Source organism: Thalassophryne amazonica, chromosome 9 (genome assembly GCF_902500255.1).
Source record: "Thalassophryne amazonica chromosome 9, fThaAma1.1, whole genome shotgun sequence".
Taxonomy (NCBI): Eukaryota; Metazoa; Chordata; class Actinopteri; order Batrachoidiformes; family Batrachoididae; genus Thalassophryne; species Thalassophryne amazonica.
Window position 1 is genome coordinate 62317723 of NC_047111.1, and position 20660 is coordinate 62338382.

Sequence of the window (20660 nt, forward strand, 5' to 3'; positions counted from 1 at the left end):
ACCTGGCGGGGAAAGTCATACGACCCCAGGACCTTTTTGTGTGAACGCCAACCGCTAAAGTCACCTTGCTGCCTCACCAATACAATTAGCAGTAATTTTGTGATAAACTACAGAAAATAAAGGCAATTTATAATAGATTTCAACACAAAGTAAATTTTGGAGATGTAGAAAATGATGTAATTTACTCATTTATTGAGTTAATTGTCTTAACAAGCTGTCTGGGAGGGACGAAGTGTACTAAATGCTGTAGCCATTAAACACGCTGAGTTTAGTTTTGAATGTAGGATGTAGAGAGAGAGAGAGAGAGAGAGAGAGAGCGAGAGAGAGAGCGAGAGAGTTATCTCTCGGTAACGGAGACAGCAGTCAGATCGACTCACAGCAGGTTTAGACTTTGTAATCTGATAAACCGTCAGAAAGACGATGAGACAGAAGGAAATAACTTTATTCTGTGTTTTCGACGCTTCTAAATTCCACCAGCAACTGGCAACAATTTTCACGCTGATAAAATAAAGTGGGTGATGTTATTTTGCCCACTGGCGGTGAGTTACCTTTAAAATTAAGAGACGTTTTTGTCCAAGTTGGTGTGGACGGAGCTTTCTGTTTGTGTCCGCACTTAAAAAAGACACCAAGGACCGAGGAGACGAGACCAGAGCCGGCGGGGAGGCGGTTATTCGGAGAAGAGGTGAGATTCGGAGGCGGAATGCTGCTCCAGCAGCACGGACTCCACTAGACGGTCCGCACAGCTGCTGTCAAAATGTTCCGGAGAGGTAAGACAAAAACTGTGTGTGTGTGTGTGTTTAACGTTTCATTTCTGCCAGTCACGGCCAGCCGTGCTGTTTTAACAACTTGTTTTATCCGTCTGCTCCGCGTAACCGGGCGGGACTGGAGAGGGAATTAAATATTTATCCACTTGGTGGAAAAAAAAAAAAAAAAAAATCCTAAAATAGCAAAGCGTTGCCGCACTGCAGTTTCAATTTGGGGATGACTGGCACCTTTTTTTGCGCGCGCGCGCGCGCTCGTCATATGATGTTCACACATGAGATATGAAAATTTAAAAAAAAAAAAAAACAAGAAAAGTTGATGTTTGTGGTGTTTTACGGTTGAAGTTTGGGCACATTTTGTGTGTATACGTGCGTGTCTGCGCGTGCGCGCGCACCTTTAGACGGCACATGTCAACTACATACACACACACACACACACACACACACACGAGCCCGGAGAGAACAGATCCCGGTGGAAAAGCAGCAGAACTGCTGCTGTGTACTTTCGCACTGACACCATGTTTTATGGTGGGTTAAAAAAAAAGTAAAAAACAAACAAAACAAACAAAAAACTAAAATAAAAAAACAACAAAAAAAAACAAGTTTCACCCCCTAACCTCGCCAGGAGACCCTTATTTCACAGCAGACTTGGCACTGAAGCAAAAACACAGGTATCACTAACTTTCAAGAGGTCACATTACGCACATTTTAACTCTGTAAGCTTCAACAGCAGATAAAATAAATAAATAAAACAAACAAACAAAAAATTTGTAAAGTGTTAATTTTACATACAGAGTTGGAGAAATGGACCTTTTACCAACGAACATCTGTCATTGCACGTCTGAGTTTGCAATTGTCCTGGATGAAGATGAAGATTCAGGCTTTCCATCACAAAAAAATAGGTGTCCAATCGCAGTGATGGGGCAGGGTTCCACCAAGATTTTTTTAACAGTGTAAATGTGAGGTAACCGTAAGCCTGGGGGTTTGGCGCTGCCGAGGTCCCCAGTGTGGTCAAGGAGCAGTATCCTGGGAGGGGACCCCAGGGAAGGGGGGCTCCCGGAAACTCAAGAGGTTTTAGGCTATGTGGTAGACTCATTTTGCAATCTGGAGGGTATAATTAAAGGCAGATTTTTAACTGACTGCACAGCTAATGTTGGACCAGTTTTCTTTCATGGGATGAATGGTTCAAAATTAGGCTCTTGAACCACAGCCAATTCAGTGTTGTCTTTATGGAATTACCGCCACTTCACGCGATGGCAGCAGCACACTGTATGAAGGAAATAATTCTGGTATGACATCTTCAAGGAGAGTTAATTGGCCTTTTCTGATTTTTTTGATGTACCACATGATGTTGACTTTGTAAGTACAAATTTGCCTTAAGTGGTTGATGGATTTTAAAGAAATTTCACACAGTGATACTGCACCACATGGAGATGTGCATGAAGTAAACAAATTCTCAGGTCTCTTCCTAAGCAATGGAATAATGGTGCTGTGTCATCATGCTTTCAGTACAGTCATGCCAATTTTAAAATTTAGGCTTTTCCCTCTCTGTTTTCTTGGTTACATTTACGTAAATTGATCTAAATTTGTCAGTTTGCAGCTATGCGGTAGCATTCTAAGAAAATCTTGTGAAATGGCATCATCTCGCAATGTTTCTATGTGTCATAGACCCAACTGTCTAACCTCAGACCTGGTGTCACAGACTGAACGGCCCCCCTCTAAAAATTGGTTCTCCTTGCCTCCACTGTTCCTTGACTGGCCACACATACTTTCATAGCTGTTTGCGAGTTACAGGTCCAACTTTTTAATGTGAATTAAATATACTTTGGACAAATAACATTCATGCTGGCTGTTATTTAAAAGGTTGACGTGGAATTTATTGTCAACACGACGACCCGTCATTTCCGACCACAGCAGCAGGTCTGAGACTGACTCTCTTCACCCAAAGCAATCAAATGGATTAATGGGATTATTAACCATCAGATGACAAGGTAAAACCTCTTAAATCATTCTAAAGTCAGTTTTAAGCAGAAACGAGATGATAATCGGTGATGCTTTGAAATGAAAGACCCGCAGTGAACGCAGTAGCTAGCAGCTCGTGTAGCTGCGGTGCTCTGATCGCTTCCTCCGTCTTTTATGATGAAGTAATGCTGAATATATGTGGAAATTATTGTTGTACAAAAGCTTCAGATATCTGGAGTGCAGTTTTAAGCAAAAACGAGGTGATAATCGGTGAACCGCGGCTGATGACGCATGCGCAGTAAAGGCAGGGTGTACCGATTTTTAGGGGGGACCGTTTGATCTGCGACACCGGCCGTAACAAGAAACAATGTCTTACACACAAACACACACACACATATGTGTTTGTGTATGTTTGTGTGTGTGTATATGTATATATATATATATATATATATATATATATATATACGAGGTCTGTGAGAAAACTATCCGACCTTTTTATTTTTTTCAAAAACTATATGGATTTGAATCGTGCGCTTGCATCAGACAAGCTTGAACCTTCGTGCACATGCGTGAGTTTTTTCACGCCTGTCGGTTGCATCATTATCAGTGAAATGGCTGAGAGGCTGCTGCTTTGCTCCATGAAATTTTTTTCAGAAACTGTTAGAGACAGCCAGTTGGAAACCATTCGAAAGATTCAGATGGATTTCGGTGAAGATTCTGTCGGTGTCACACGGATTAAGGAGTGTTAAAACCTTTTTAAAGACGGCCCACAGCGGCAGAGGGTGCGCGGCGCGGCGCACCGAGCGGCTATTGACAGGCTGGAACGACCAGATCATTTCTAAACTGAACGCTGTGTTGATCCGGGACATCGTGTGACTACCACAGAAGTGGCAAGAGAGCTGGACATAGCACTTTTGTGGCACATTCCACTGTTACAGGAGATTTTGTAGTGAAAGACGTGCGGAGGATTTCGCACGTCAACAACAACAACAAAAAAACGCTCAACAAAAAAACACCTCCGTGTTGGAAACCATTCGTAATATTCAGATGGCTTTCGGTGGCTTTTCAGTCGAGTGAGTATCCGAGAAATTGTTTAACAGCTGGGTATGTTCCAACTTGTCCTGTGAGACTTCCAACACAGAGGTGTTGTTTGTCCCGCGCCATGAGCGGCTGCGTCCCGACGTGCGAATCCCTCTGCACGTCTTTCATTACAAAATCTCCTTTAACAGTGGAATGTGCCGATAAAGTGGTGATCCCGACCTCTTCTGAAACTTCTCTGCTAGTCACACGACGTCCTGCATCAACAGAGCCTTAAATTTGGAAGTGATCTGCTCGTTCCAGCCTGTTGATGGCCGCTCAGGGCGTGGTGCGCCCTCCGCCCCCGTGGCCGTTTTTAATCCAGTTTTAATGGTCCTTAATCCGTGTGTTACCGACAGAATCTTCACCGAAATCCATCTGAATATTTCCAATGGTTTCCAACTGGCTGTCTCTAACAGTTTCTGGAAAAAAATTTCATGGAGCAAAGCGGCAGCCTCTCAGCCATTTCACTGACAATAAAAATCCGACGAGGGGGGTGGACCAGTGCTCACTCAAAGCCTGCCCACAGGCGAATGACGCAACCGACAGGCGTGAAAAAACTCATGCATGCGCACGAAGGTTCAAGCTTGTCTGATGCAAGCGCACATGATTCAAATCCATATAGTTTTTGAAAAAAAATAAAAAGTTTGGATACTTTTCTAACAGACCTCGTATATATAAAATGAATTTTCTCACTGAACATACCAGCATGTCCCATTCATCGTTCATATTGGACGATAGCAGAATGTTGAAGAGACAAAGAATGGCTGTGGTAAACACTGACGTTAATGAGGGGACCATTGTGACAGTTTCAGCTTTTAAAAGGCGGGACTAGCAGTGGCAGGTTGAGAAATGCATCGGGAGCAGACAAACACCGAGGGACTTCTTTAAAAACACCTCCACTCTGCGTTCGTTCACAAGCAATTTCCACGATAAGGAATCAAAAGCATTTCCCGACGTCATCTTCTAAAACTCGGGTGTCTCATGTGGATAACACTCTTCAGCTGTGATGATAAATCTGGCTGAAAGGACACGACAGGTCAGACTAAAAGGATTCCTTTTACTCACTGTGCCACTTTGCAAAGTTCTCGCTTCTTCTGTTACATTGATTTGCTCCTCACACGCTGCATGTCTTCTTCTCCATTTTTTTTTTGAGAGCATTACAGTAACACATACAGGCCCGGCATACATACTACACCATTTTCAGTTGAAACGGTGTGATGTTTATGGAATGTTTTTGAAAAAGACAAAAAGATTGTATCAATTTCCATGTGGACAAGGCCTCAGTTTGTAATTTTAGATAAGATGGACAGCCGAAGTTGCAGGAAATGGCTCCCATTGGTATTTGGAAAAGGCACAATAGAGCTTCTCCCCAATGAAGGGTGAGGCCTGCCGATATATATTCCTATACCACTTCAGCTGGGAGCAGAGCCATACATCCGTGGGCCTAAAATTGCCAGTGTGACTTTTACAGAAAAGTACAGTAACTTGCGGTCTTTTAAAACATGATACTGTGGAGTCAAATTGATGGCATCTGAAACGGAACAAGATACACAGAGATGCTGTGAGGAGGAGCATATTTGGAGTGGTGACTCATCTGCCAGTCCCCATAAAATACAATGGGACTGCCTTTGAAAAGCAGTTTGTCAGTCAGGGTGCTGTTTTGTGATGAGTTGAGTGCACGGCTGACTGAACCCTGAGAACATAATAGAAAAATGTTCTTTAATAGAGACACTGGATGTCTGTCATTTGTCATTTCTCTGCAGCCAAATGCAGAGAGGGGAAACAACAAGTGTACATCCGAGCACATCTTTGTCTATTAACGCCACTGCTTTGCCCGTGTCAGGGCACAAGCTGGGCAATCTCATTAAGGGTGGCAACTAATGCGGTTGACAAAGGGCTGGTTAGTGCTGTCTGTGTATGTGTGTGTGTGTGAGCGAGAGACAGAAAAGGAGGTTGCTGGCTATAGGGAGACAAGTTTTAATTTAAATCTTCCTGTAATTTCAGATGAATAGCCCACGCACCCACAACAAACACACATGCGCACTCAGCTACGTTAAATGGCGGTTGCACGCTATCTATCCCGACAAACATGTGGTTGTCAGTAACAATAATAAAATTTTGAGTAATTCTGCAGTCTGCCTGAGATACGTTATCTGTGTCTGTCACCTTTACTCACAGTATCTCTGTGTATTGGGATAAAACAAGAGAGACGGCGAGGAGAAGGAGGATAAGTGTTTTTGTGTAATGAAAAATCTCTGACTCTTCTCTTTGTCTGCCTCTCTTTCTCAATCTCTCTGCTTGGCCAGTTTCTGCTGTCACTCGGGAGTCTGAGAGGCAAGAGACCTGGCAGGCTGATTGGCCACTAGTTCGCTGCTTTGGGCAGCAGCCGAAGCTTTGTTTCCCTGCTTGATGGAAGCTGGATTTGCTTTACTTACTTGACTTTGCCTCCGTTTCCAACTTTTTCGGTTGCCTTCCTGTTTATCTACAGTTTTGTTTTTCTCCGGCACATACTCAACTGTCACCTTTTGAGAAAAAAGAAAGCCTCATATCTTCTGAACAAAGACTCTGCTCTGTTGCCACATGCAGTTCTAACAACTTATTAATTCTTCTGGATTAATAGTGTAATGGACTACATAGGTGAGCCGTGTGATCTGCCCCCTACAGTTTGGAACACATATGAACTGGGGTTAATTCTAAAGTTTAAATAATAGTGTAAAATACAGATTTATTGTCAGAATGACTTGTTTTTAAAGTAATACTTGCCTAATCGTGATGCAGAATTGTAGTGAAATCAATGCAGAAGTGAGGAAAAACCAGTTGTACGTTTATGTGAAGGGAGCCTATTAAAAGCAGACAGCCCCTGCTGCTCTGCATAAGCTCAACACAGCCTGGTGCAGAATCAATGCACGTCGAGGTCCAAACATGGAAAGATTTTTTGATTAATAAAGTTAGATATCAAGGCAACGTGAGGTAATCCACTGTGTTATCAGACGCCGTAATTTAAACTGTGTTGCTAACCGATGATTTTGAAGCAGTGTGCTGATTCACCATTATGGTAGGACTGAAACAATCGCACCAACTACAGGAAAAAAAATTACGAGAATTGGCAGCACAAAATACTGGGCAACTTCATCAAATGATGCGTTTTAAAGCACATCCGTACTTCAGCTCGATCAGACTTCAAAACACACTCTGATCAGCTGAATCTGCTCAGAGGCACGGCTGTCTCATTTATTTCCAGGCAGAAGAGGATCTGAGTTTAAGTAAAGGGCAGCCTGTATTTAAAATACTGTTTTAGCAGTCACTGCCATGATCATGAAATACATTGATTGGTTATTAGTCTCAGCCAACAGTTGAGGGTATTAGTGTGTTTGTGTGTGTGTGTGAGTGAGAGAGTGTGCGTGTGAGTTCACAGGCATAGGTGGATCCAATTGAAGCGCAGACAGCAGACAGCTACATCCCATCTCAAACCGCTAGCAGATGAGTAAAATTATGGCCAGCATACCTGTATTCTGGACAAAGAATATCTTTTATTACAGTCATTGCCATATTGAAATCAAGACAATATGTTATTGTTTTAGGCTGGTATGCCAGATTTTGTATCCAGCACATTATTTTACTGTAAAGCTGGTTATTAGATCAATTATCTAAACGATTGTATTCAGTGCTGTCTTTGACATATAAGGAAGAACAATGTCTGCTTTGAGTTAAATGAAAAAATCAGACTTTAACTTTCTATTTGTTATTCTCTGATTATGGCAAGTCTGCCACCAGTATTTCCATTCTTATACTTTATATTAAGGGGATGTTTTTCTCCATTATTAATGTATATAATGTAGGAACTCTGAATTTATGCTGATACAGGTAGCAAAAGCAAGCAGTTAAACCCTTAGAAAATGCAGAAGAATATACCGGAGATATTCGAAAATTGGGGAGCTGCCTAGGACCCCGGCCTCCGTGGTCACCGCCCCCACCCACATCCATGGTTTTTCTTCAGAAATGGAAAGCAATATTGTTTTTTAAAATATTTATTTACTTATTTATTTTTTCTGATTAACCCTTTATCTACGGCGATGGCGCCCACGCCATATTTTCCATATGCATATTTTTTTTACCGTAAGTCCGCCATAGTTTGTCCAATCCGAATGATTCAAAGTGCATTGTTAAGCTAACACCAAGGGCTTTCCAGTGATATATGGTGTATTACGGTAAACATAAGCCTGTGATGTCATAACGCAGAGGAAAAACACGGAAGTTTCACACTAGTGCGCCGCTGATTCTCATTACCGTAAGTTATCATGTAAGCCCTCAGTCTGAAAAATTTCAACACTGACAGCAAGCCAAGAACCCGTGCTTTCCAACAGTATGCTATATGTTGCATATATTTCGGTAAAGTGCGTTCGGTGACTTTTGAAACGAGGGAAAAGTATGGAAAAGAGCGCAAAAGTGACAGAAAAGTACAGACAGCAAACATAAATGTAGTCATTTTTGAGGAAAAGGCAGGGTGTTAGTGTCATTTGTGAAGGTGTGTGTGCGTGTTTGTGTGGGTGTGATGGCTCCATCAGCCACACTGCCCGGTGCAAACAAGCAGTGGAAACCCAACTTGCCAGCGATCCACAAAGGGGCGGCGTTCTTGCAAGGTTTGCAAGAGGTCAACCTGCTGGATGTGCAAACTTTGTAAAATTGGCCTCTGTCTTCAGCCAGACAGAAACTGTTGCAAACAGTACCACACTGACAATGGACTGATGTAGTTTAGATCTAATTTTGATTCTTGGTTATATATTTGTATATAGTTTGACACTTTATTGTTTTATTCATATTGTATAATTTTGCACAAAATGAGTGATCAAATGAGTGATTTATTGCACATTTTAATAATACAGATAATAATTGATATATTTATATATAGTTTTGCACTTTGTTGTTATTCATATTGTTTGGTTCTGCACTTTAAAATTGGTTACTTTTTGCACATTTTCGCCTTGTAAAATGTTTACTTTTGCACTGTTTCTGCACTGTTTAAGTTCTAGACACACAAAATTAATTATTTTGATTGTAAACACTTACAGCTTCCTGTTAAAAATGTGAAATCCAGACTTCCTTTACATAATCATTTTTCACTAAAAAACTGAAAAAAAATCAAGTTCGTTTTTGTGTTTTTTCTCATTTTAAATGCTAAAACTTACAAATAATGTGTATAAATAGTTAATCAGGTGTAATATAATTGAAATTCAGGTACTCTTGGAAAAGGGTACCAAAGCACACAAACATAGAACATTATTTCTTAATTTTATTGCTGTAATAAAAAATTATAACCAATCGTCCATTTATAGCCTCAGTAGGTAAAGGGTTAAAAAAATGATCCAGTCCGTGACTATATTACCCTGATCCGATCCAAACTGTGACTGGAGTGCTGAATTACAAATCTTTCTTAGTGTATCTACTGATTCTGATTATTCCAGCCGGAGCCGAGCACTGTTTACTGAGTTACATTTGCAGCCTTCTGTGCACAACTTACTTCATCAAGCACAAGTAGTGCCTGATTTCACACAGATATTGCTGTCTTTCAGTAAACTGCTTTCATTACATCTATAAACATACTGTGCCAAAAGCCCTGGAGGTGAACGTGCTGATGTCACAGCAGTCAGAATGTGTCAGAATGCCATTTCGTTCCTTGGAAAAATTGATGTAAATTAAACCAAAAAGTGCAGAAAATGCCACAAATGGGCTGTTGGAACAACCACAAGCCTTAAGTGGCCGGGGACCACCAAGGCCCTCAGACCTTCTGCCGGCTTTTAAATGAACTTTGTACGAGTTAGTGCCTTTGTTCTACAGACACAGTGTGACTCTGATTTTTTTACTGCATAGATTTTTTTTTTAACTGAAAGCTCTGCTATGCCAACTGTCTCCTACAGACATTGTGGGTGTGTCACACAGACATTGAATCAGTGGCTGTACTCACATATGTCATAGACTTTAAATGTTTAATTTTACAATTATTTTATAATTTTTCTTATAGCGGGCTAGTTTCTACATGCACAGACATATTTATGTGACTTTGACAATAACCCAGGCCATAGTTAACTGGCAAAAGGTGATTTAATACTAATGTTACACATTTTGACCCTTTAAGCACTAATTTAAACCAATTTAGGGTGGATTAAAAAAAACATCTGAATAATGGCTTTTCTGTGAAGAGGAAAATACTATCAATGTAAAACTTTACTGTAGCTCTTCGAAATGACTGCTAAAGTAGAACTTTTTAAAAATACAACTTGAAAATGATTGCACAGTCATATAAAGAATACTGTGGAGGTGGTTGTCAGCTTTTGTTATCAAATTGCTGTTCTCTGGGGTGTTATGTGGGTTAGAATTTGTGGATTAGTTTTGAAATCAGTACACAAACATTGACAGAATGAGTTGTGGAGACTGAGTGACAAGCTAAACTATTGAAAACTGGTGAGTTTGGTCCATATGCAATTGTTGTCAGGTACCCTGAGAAAAGGAACTTTTGAAATGTATGTTTGAGAACAATTGACTTTTTTTTCTTATTATTTTAAAATGCATTTGGCAGGGTTGGAGTGAGTAGGACATCCAGTTGTACAAATGTTATTTGTGAAACCCATCAAACATATACGTAAACCCCACAGTGGCGCTGCCACAAACAACTATTTTGATAGTCAACTAGTCAACGATTATTTTTTCAATTAGTCGACTAGTTGGATCATGCATAAATTACAGCTTATCGTATTTTATCTATCAATACCATTATCGTTTCCGCTTATCAATCCGATTCCTTATCGAGTCCCTTATTGATACCTCCTGTGAATTTTCTGTGTGCTACAAGTAGGCTTTACAGGTTTTCTACGTCAACAACATTTTGTTGAGTCTTAAAGTAAATAAATATGACATTGGTCACTGGATCCTTGATCTCTGGACATAGAAAACAAATCTGTAGTTTTTGTCAAAAACATTTCCTTTCAGACATTAACGGCATGGATGTCACGTCATATGTCTGAGCTAAGCTCAGCTGGCTGCTGGAGTCTGCAGGTCTGCAGCCATACAGTCTTGGGCTGCTGCACGTGAGCCAGGACGTCTCATTTTGGGAGGAAAGAAAAACATTTTGACCTATTGCAGTTTATTGTTTGTATTACAACATTTGGAAAGAGGTGTCATTTGATTTAAACGGCGATTCGCTTTGAAGTTATTAATTCCGAGTGGACTCTATCTTTCTAACTTGACTCGGCGGCACAGCGTTTGGAGCAACGGAACGGAGGACGATTCTCATTTCTTTCTCGCAACAAGACAGGAGTCCCAGTTAGTCACTTTAATCCACACAAAAGTGACTCACGATTGACATATTTTAATGGCTTTGAGAGGGGATAAGAAGCAGAGTTGCCGCTTCTGAAGAGGAGTGAAGCAAAGATTTAATGAAGCAGCGGATCGGAGCACTGCTTCATTGGTTGAAGGTTCAAAGCAAATCACTCGTCGACTACTAAATTAGTTGCCGACGGTTTCAATTGTCGATGTAGTCGTGACTAGTCGACTAGTCGTGGCAACCCTACCCCACAGACTGACAAAATAAAAAATTCTTTCAGCTTCTTCCTTTGTCACTTTGGATCGTCACAGCAAGTCCAATATGTGTATGTTGATCTGGCACAAGTTTTATACCGTATGGCCTTCCTGATCCAAGTACATGGAGAATGGGCAGAGGTGGTCCCAAACCGTGAATCTTATGCTCTGGAAACAAGCACATTAATTGCTTGGCCAACACACTGCCCTAATAATAATAATAATAATAATAAAAAGCCCCCCCCCCCCCCCCCACACACACACAAAAAAAAACCCCAACCCAAAACCTTTGAGATTAATTTGAATCCAGAACCGGAGAAATTTTATTTTGTGAGAGATAGCAAGATACATAGGATAATTAGTCATTTTTATACACTTTTTTAAATTTATCTATACCATTTTGTAGAACCCAAGTGTATGTTGGTCTTAAAATGAGGAAACCAAAGTCCTAAATCAACAAAATCCTGGGCCGTATGCATGAAGCAGCCTAAGGCTAAAAATAGCTCTTAGTGACGATATTCTAAGAAAAATCTTAGAATTTGTCAAATTCTTAGACATTTCTCAGAATTTTCCCTTGGTAAGATGAAAGTTGTCCACAAAGCACCTTAGGCCTTAAGAGAGCTCCTAAGGTGCCAAACTGGTGAGAGTAGTGAGGAGGACTTTTAAGAAGCCTAAGCGTGTCTTAAGCAGACAAGCTGGTGGAAAAGACAGAGAAGAAGCAGAGATATTCTCCATATGTAGGATGACCTTGAGTCAGTAACACACTACTGACTTGATCTACGTAATAATTTTATGTTAATTTACTGTCTTAATGTATTTATAAATTGTTTAGGTTGCTGTTATCATATTCACACATTAATATTATCATTCTTTTTATTATTATTATCAATATTATTGATATTATTTTATTTTGTGATTACTTCTATTTTGTAATTGGATTTTTAAATGGACCACAATGGAAATAAGTGTTTTCACTTTCTTGTGTCATGCATGTAATTTTAACATATTTACAATTATATTATGTACTTACATTGAACTTATTTATAAACTGACGCACACTTTTAATATGTAGATAATCAGCATGTGAATGAGATTTGTTCAAACATCTCCAAGCTGTGTAACAATTCATTTTGTGGTGAACTGCATGTTTTCTGGCACTCTGCCACTAGGAGGCGCTCTTATTTTTCAGATAAAACAAGACAGGTGGTGAAGGGGCGGCATCAAACACGATACACTTTTCACTTATGGTGACAACATGGTGACACTTAAGTCACTAAACCAATTGAACTACAAAAACACTAAATCAGTAACACTAATAACACTGTTAAACTAACATGAACCACAATAACAACATTTAAAACCCCCAAACCCAGAAATCCCATAATGCATTTGCAGCACAAGAATTTACAGGTTTAGTGACCGGCACGGCAATCGCTCCAAATTAATTATGCTGAGTATCATCATCATGACATTAAATTATTTTCACGATTGCGCATTTCTTAATGCAGTTATATGATTGGTTGATTTTACTGTTCATTCATGTGTAGGAGTGCAGAGTGCGTTTATTTTTTTTATTTCCCCTTCCCTTTCTGTGACAACCAGTCACAGCTCTTATAAGACCACGTCATACCTAGCAATGGGGTCAACCCCGGCTCCTCACTAAGGAGTTTCTGTCAGTTCCTTGCCCAGACTTGCTCTCAGACACCTCTTGGGTCTCTCTTAGGCTGGGAGTCCTTACCAGGATATTTTAGACAAAGTTAGGAGCTCTTTGAGAGGACTTTGAGATGCACCGAGCATACGGGCCTTGGTCTTCAAGACCAGGGTACAGTTGTTGTTCTGTGCATTTCTATTTCTATGCATATTCTACTATGCAATGAAGTATTCACATATGTCTTCCATATAACAGGTTTCATGATGCCTGTACACTCTGTTTGTGCACATAGTGGTGTACATTATTGGTTGTCATTATTTGAAAATAAAAATTGAAGATAAAAGGTAATAAAAATACATCAGTTTAATAACTCTGGCTTGTGCTTTATTTTTATGGTGGGTTCTCTTTCCTTCTCCCCAGGCTTGCTGGCATGTGTAAAAAGAGAGGGTGACCATGAGATAGGCCGTCAATAAAACCTTTCACTTCTCCACAATCTAAATAGCAATGTGCCAGGTTCCAACACACCCACCTCTTAAGGGGACTGACAGAATTATGTTATGGTCCAAATGCATCCATGAATAATTAAACAAGTAAATACAACCCTTTTGTGCCATACTGCTAACTGTGTGTTTGGATTAGGTGCTGTGTAAATGGGAAAGTGGAGTTGGCTATGCCCCAAATGCACTTGCACAATGCACTTTACACTGTGCGCTATAGATCGTCAACATAGGGCTGCTGGTGTTTCTATATAAACATGGGTTTTAACATTTTTACCTCATTAGATTATCAGTGACAGAACATGTTTGAAATTTAGGGGAGGTGATGGTCTAGTGGTTAAGTGTTGGGCTTGAGACCAGAGGATCCTTGGTTCAAATTCCAGCCTCACTTGAAAATCACTAAGGGCCTTTGGGCAAGGTCCTTAATCCCCTAGTTGCTCCCAGTGTGTAGTAACTGTGTGGAAAACGAGACAAAGTGGGAAACCTTTGGTATCAAATGTTAATTTGATGCTTCTGTTACAAGTCTAAGTTCAAGGGGTGCCGGAAAAAATCGATTCACGTCCAAATCACGATTCTTATTTATTAAGATTCTGAATCGATCCAAAATGTCAAGAATGGATTTTTAAAAAGCATTTTTCTAAACATTTTCTTGCTTACTCGCTGCGTGTACTGTTTGTCAGGCAACGGCCTCCGTACTACAGCATCCCCGCGAGGGGAGGGTCTGGCGTGCTTCAAACATTCGTGAGCTGCAGCTTAGCATGGTGGATGAAGATCTAACTCAGCCAGCACCGTCTTTGCTGAAGGCAAATGTTTGGGTGCATTTTGGATTTTATTATTTGCTGCATAAGAAGGAGCTTGACATGACTTATGCAGTGTGCAAAATCTGCAAAATGAAAGTCAAGTACTTCGGAAACACTTCAAATCTGCAAGCCCACATGCGACGCCATCACCCGGAGCTAAAAGAAGCGGAGCAGCGGTCTCTGCCGACTACTGACCAGCACACACTCCATCACTTCGCCAAACTGCCAGCCAACTCTGAAAGAGCAAAGCAGATAAGTAAATTTACATCTTTAGAATCACATGACCTTCTAAAGCTGCATTTTCTTAAACATAAACATTTTTAAGTAATATAGCTATTTCTCAGAGCTGTTTGAATCAAAAATCGATTCTGAATCGAATCGTCACCCCAAGAATCGGAATCGAATTGAATCGTGAGTTGTTGTAAGATTCACATCCCTACTAAGTTCTCATTTCAAAAACTTGTGTACGATCAAAAAGTGGTAACATTTTATTGGCCCGCCCTGTGTATGTGTGTGTGTGTGTATGTATGTATGTGTATATATATATATATATATATATATATATATATACTCAACAAAAATATAAACGCAACACTTTTGGTTTTGCTCCCATTTTGTATGAGATGAACTCAAAGATCTAAAACTTTTTCCACATACACAATATCACCCTTTCCCTCAAATATTGTTCACAAACCAGTCTAAATCTGTGATAGTGAGCACTTCTCCTTTGCTGAGATAATCCATCCCACCTCACAGGTGTGCCATATCAAGATGCTGATTAGACACCATGATTAGTGCACAGGTGTGCCTTAGACTGTCCACAATAAAAGGCCACTCTGAAAGGTGCAGTTTGTTTTATTGGGGGGGGGGGGGGATACCAGTCAGTATCTGGTGTGACCACCTTTTGCCTCATGCAGTGCAACACATCTCCTTCGCATAGAGTTGATCAGGTTGTCAATTGTGGCCTGTGGATGCCACACGATGCCACACGATGCCACACGCTGTCTGCCATCTGCCCTGAACAGTGTGAACCGGATTCATCTGTGAAGAGAAACCCTCTCCAACGTGCCAACGCCAGCGAATGTGAGCCATTTGCCCACTCAAGTCGGTTACGACGACGAACTGGAGTCAGGTCGAGACCCCGATGACGATGACGAGCATGCAGATGAGCTTCCCTGAGACGGTTTCTGACAGTTTGTGCAGAAATTCTTTGGTTATGCAAACCGATTGTTTCAGCAGCTGTCCGAGTGGCTGGTCTCAGACGATCTTCGGGGTGAACATGCTGGATGTGGAGGTCCTGGGCTGGTGTGGTTACACGTGGTCTGCGGTTGTGAGGCTGGTTGGATTTACTGCCAAATTCTCTGAAACGCCTTTGGAGACGGCTTATGGTAGAGAAATGAACATTCAATACACGAGCAACAGCTCTGGTTGACATTCCTGCTGTCAGCATGCCAATTGCACGCTCCCTCAAATCTTGCGACATCTGTGGCATTGTGCTGTGTGATAAAACTGTACCTTTCAGAGTGGCCATTTATTGTAGGCAGTCTAAGGCACACCTGTGCACTAATCATGGTGTCTAATCAGCATCTTGATATGGCACACCTGTGAGGTGGGATGGATTATCTCAGCAAAGGAGAAGTGCTCACTATCACAGATTTAGACTGCTTTGTGGACAATATTTGAGGGAAATGGTGATATTGTGTATGTGGAAAAAGTTTTAGATCTTTGAGTTCATCTCATACAAAATGGGAGCAAAACCAGTGTTGCATTCATATTTTTGTTGAGTGTATATATATAAAATAGCTCGGTCCGTATTGACACCTCAGTCTGATATTTCCCCAGATAGACCTCACACTCGGTTAATAATCCTTTAGTATCACAATACTTGAGTGCTGATTTGATATGCATCATGATACTTGAGAAATGCAATTCTAGAAGTATTACAGTTTGATATAATAACATATGGTGATTTGTTTGCATTATGTGAGACTACACCACAGAAAAGTTAAAACAATAGACTTTTAAAGACTATATATTATAAATCATATTTTTAAAAAATGTACATCACATTTTAAGTCGTCCCCCCCACAGATGACTTATTCAGCATATTTGGGTACGATTTGATATTTTTTTTGGCAGTTTTAATTTTGGATTTTTTTGCAACATGTTTGACTTTTTGAAATTATGCCTAAAATTGTAGATGTAAACATTCCTGGGTTGTGAACTTACAAAGTCACAGCAGCAACTCTCCTGTCATTGTGATTTAATATGATTTCATTTTTTCACTCCAAAAAAATTGTCATATGTGGCACATTCAAAGTTTCATCCTTGATAGTCTATAACTGACTTCAGCCCCCGTACTCAAATTCACAGATCAAAATCAGTATGATGGTAAAATTGCAATTCAGACTATCCACCTTATTCCTAGCCCCAGTGAGGCTTTGCGTGAATTATGGGCAAGATTTCTTGTATGAACCGGAACTGGCATTTGTTTACATTTTAACTGTTCACGCAAATCCACTTTCTACGAGGCGCAGAGACATAAACAGCAGCTGTCAGAGCTCAAACGAGACTATATTACAATCTAGCTGTCTGCAAATATAGAGAGGCGGGAGGACGACATGAAGAAGTTGCCTAAGATAACATATGGTATTCAGTTAATTCAAAATGCTGCAGCTAGAGTACTAATGGGGACTAGAAGGAGAGAGCATATCTCACCCATATTGGCCTCTCTTCATTGGCTTCCTGTTAATTCTAGAATAGAATTTAAAATTCTTCTTCTTACTTATAAGGTTTTGAATAATCAGGTCCCATCTTATCTTAGGGACCTCATAGTACCATATCACCCCAATAGAGCGCTTCGCTCTCAGACTGCAGGCTTACTTGTAGTTTCTAGGGTTTGTAAGAGTAGAATGGGAGGCAGAGCCTTCAGCTTTCAGGCTCCTCTCCTGTGGAACCAGCTCCCAATTCAGATCAGGGAGACAGACACCCTCTCTACTTTTAAAGATTAGGCTTAAACTTTCCTTTTTGCTAAAGCTTATAGTTAGGGCTGGATCAGGTGACCCTGAACCATCCCTTAGTTATGCTGCTATAGACTTAGACTGCTGGGGGGTTCCCATGATGCACTGAGTGTTTCTTTCTCTTTTTGCTCTGTATGCACCACTCTGCATTTAATCATTAGTGATTGATCTCTGCTCCCCTCCACAGCATGTCTTTTTCCTGGTTCTCTCCCTCAGCCCCAACCAGTCCCAGCAGAAGACTGCCCCTCCCTGAGCCTGGTTCTGCTAGAGGTTTCTTCCTGTTAAAAGGGAGTTTTTCCTTCCCACTGTCGCCAAGTGCTTGCTCACAGGGGGTCTTTTGACCGTTGGGCTTTTTACGTAATTATTGTATGGCCTTGCCTTATAATATAAAGCGCCTTGGGGCAACTGTTTGTTGTGATTTGGCGCTATATAAATAAAATTGATTGATTGATTGATATGGTAACATTTTTAGCTACTTTTGTAACTCTCGCTCCGGATGGGAGGTAATGAACAATCTGAAAAGCTCTGAGGCGCATCAGGACCTGCAGTAATAAGGTCGGTCTCCATCTGCTAAAAGAGGTTTTGTTATTGACTTATAAAGTTGTTCATGGACTGGTGCCGTCTTATCTGGCCGATCTGGTGAAATCCTACGTGCCGGCCCGGGTTTTGCGGTCACAGGATGTGGGACTACTCTGTGTTCCCAGGGTGAAGAAGTCAGCAGGTCAAAGAGCTGTTTTTTATTGTGCACCCGCTCTGTGGAACAGTCTTCCTGCAACCGTGGGGCAGTCGGAGTCCGTGGACATTTTAAATTCAAGACTTAAAACCTATTTCTAGTCTCTTTCTTATGAATAGCTTTTTTTAAAAATCTGTTTTAACCTTTTACTTGTGTTTTAGTTATGAATTTGAATTTTTTAATGTTTACTTATTTAAAATTTTATATTGCACTGTTCTGTGTGAGTCACCTTGAAGCAGCTTTTGTTGTGATTTGGCGCTTTATAAGCTGATTAAATTAAATTAATTATTAAATTAAAGAGGTCTTGGGACATTATTTACCTTAAGGCAGACATAGAGGCCAGCAGAAGCCTTAGAGTCCCTGATCACCGAGCCTGGGTTTGAGTTTCAGCATCAGGTGAAAAACAAACAGCAGGTGTTCATGCATTGCAGGTCAAAGCAGATGTCCAGGTGGGTAACTTTAGTTAATTATAATGTATGAACTAATGTGACAGAATACATGTGAGCCTTCATTAAAATAAATTCTAAGTCATTTTTTCCGTGTTATTTTACATTCCTCCAGGTCCATCTGACAGTGATGTGTCTGTCTATAACTGGTTATCTGGACACCTGCAGTTCGACATTTCATTTGACAAAGTACAGACACATGAAACACCTCCAGAATTTCTACTTTTCTCACATGCTTCCAACATTAGTGGATGAATTTGTTGCAAAAAAGGTTCTGCTCTGCCTCAAATATCTCATCACTTAACAGGTTTAATGTGTGTTACATACAACAAAAGAGCAGTGTACAAAGGAAAATAAAGAAGGATGGAAGGAAATAAGACAGTTTGTTATTTTTTATTGTTACAAGGAAAATTGTTGTGTGGGCCGCCAGAAGAGGAGGTACTGCTGGCCCACCACCAGAGGGCGCCCTGCCTGAAGTGCGGGCTTCAGGCACGAGAGGGCGCTGCCGCCACGGACACAGCCGGGAGTGACAGCTGTTACTCATTACTTCCTGACAGCTGTCACTCATTCTTCATCACCTCACTCCATAAAACCCAGACGTCATCTCCACCTCATCGCCGAAATATCGTACTTCATTGAAGGTAATATCCTCAGCCGTTTTGTGTTACAATATATCTGTATATTGTGAGTGTTTGCAGGAGTACCGGTTCCTCTATCTGTGGAAGCTGAGTGAGTGCAGGACGGCACTCTTTTCCCCTGAGGAATCACTGCGGTACTCATCACATATTGAGTGAGAGGTGGAGGTGGCATTCCCACCGTTGTTGTTACTGGGTGTACACACACCCATACTTGACTGTCTTTGTTCTCGCCAGCAGTACCAGATCCGACAGTCGGAGACGGTGATCACCTGGGAATTCGGGACTTGGCGGCTCCAGTATTCACCAGGTTCGGTGGTGGCAGAAATCGTGTGGTTCCGGCCCTTCTCAGGACAGACGTCTTCTATCCTCGAGCCTGCCCACACGTCACCTTTGTAATTTGACTGTAATCATATTCTGAGATTGTCTGTATATTCGTTGTGCACATTTCACAACATTAAATTGTTACTTTTTGGCTCATCTATTGACCGTTCATTTGTGCCCCCTGTTGTGGGTCCGTGTCACTACACTTTCACAACAAAAATGGTGTTTTCAATACAATGTCAATATATGTTCCAAATAATAATAAAAAACTGTCTGTGTTATGTACATGCCTCTGCATTTTCCACCATAAGCATCAGAAATAAACATGACTACTCCAGAGAGGCAAACAGCCACTAAATACTTAACTGTGTTATTTGCATAATAGTGACTTGATGGTGAAGTGTTTGAAATTCTGTGAGCAGAATCCCTACATACAGACGGGAGTCTGCATCACTCTCTAAGATGCAGTCAACTACAGGGTGTGGCAGTCCTGGTGGTGGTGGGCCCTTTTGAACAGGTGTGATCCTCCTTCCAACATGGCTTCCTCACCCTGATCCATCTCATCTTGTTCATCTGATGGCAACGATAAAGGACATGATGATCAAGAAGTGATGCATTTGGGTTTTCATGACAACACTTTAATTGCGCCATTAACCTTCCATCAGCTCCACTACTTCACACTGGTAACAGCATCACCTCTGTGCTCCAGAAATCAAGGGAAAGCCTCGTACCTAATAACAGCTACAATTAAATTCAGATTAAGATTAAAACATTGTATTCTTTAACATTTTATGTCTGTACTGAAATTATGGCATTTTTAGGTTCATACTGACCAGCAGCCCAAATGCACATTACATTTTTACTGTTCAGAAAATGGTAATACACATTACTAATGATTAATATTACAGTCATTTGTCCTCCAGACACATGAAATCATACCTGTTATTCTGGTTGACGCTGGTGTCAATCATCTTTATCTTCTCCAGTGGTCTGTCACATCACAACCACAAACTAAGACGTTCCTCTGTGGCTTTTTGTCGACAAAGTGAAAAGAGCACATGTATAATGTTTTAGGTGGTCTTTTCAAGTTGAGTTTTTTCAGCCACATCCTTCTGGGTTCCTCATCTCTCGGTCAGTGGAGGAAACTCTCTCAGTCCGGCTGCATGTTAAAAACGTTGT

General features: G+C 40.8%; 1 protein-coding gene across 1 annotated transcript in view; it reads left to right on the forward strand.

Moving 5' to 3' along the window:
• The first annotated feature begins 614 nt into the window (after nt 1-614).
• Nucleotides 615-20660, forward strand: part of LOC117517257 (reticulon-4 receptor-like 1) — a 368475-nt gene continuing 348429 nt past the window's right edge. The window contains exon 1 of the mRNA XM_034178204.1: nt 615-767. Coding sequence (XP_034034095.1) covers nt 755-767 — 13 coding nt within the window. The 5' untranslated portion in view covers nt 615-754. The remainder of the gene's footprint in view (nt 768-20660) is intronic.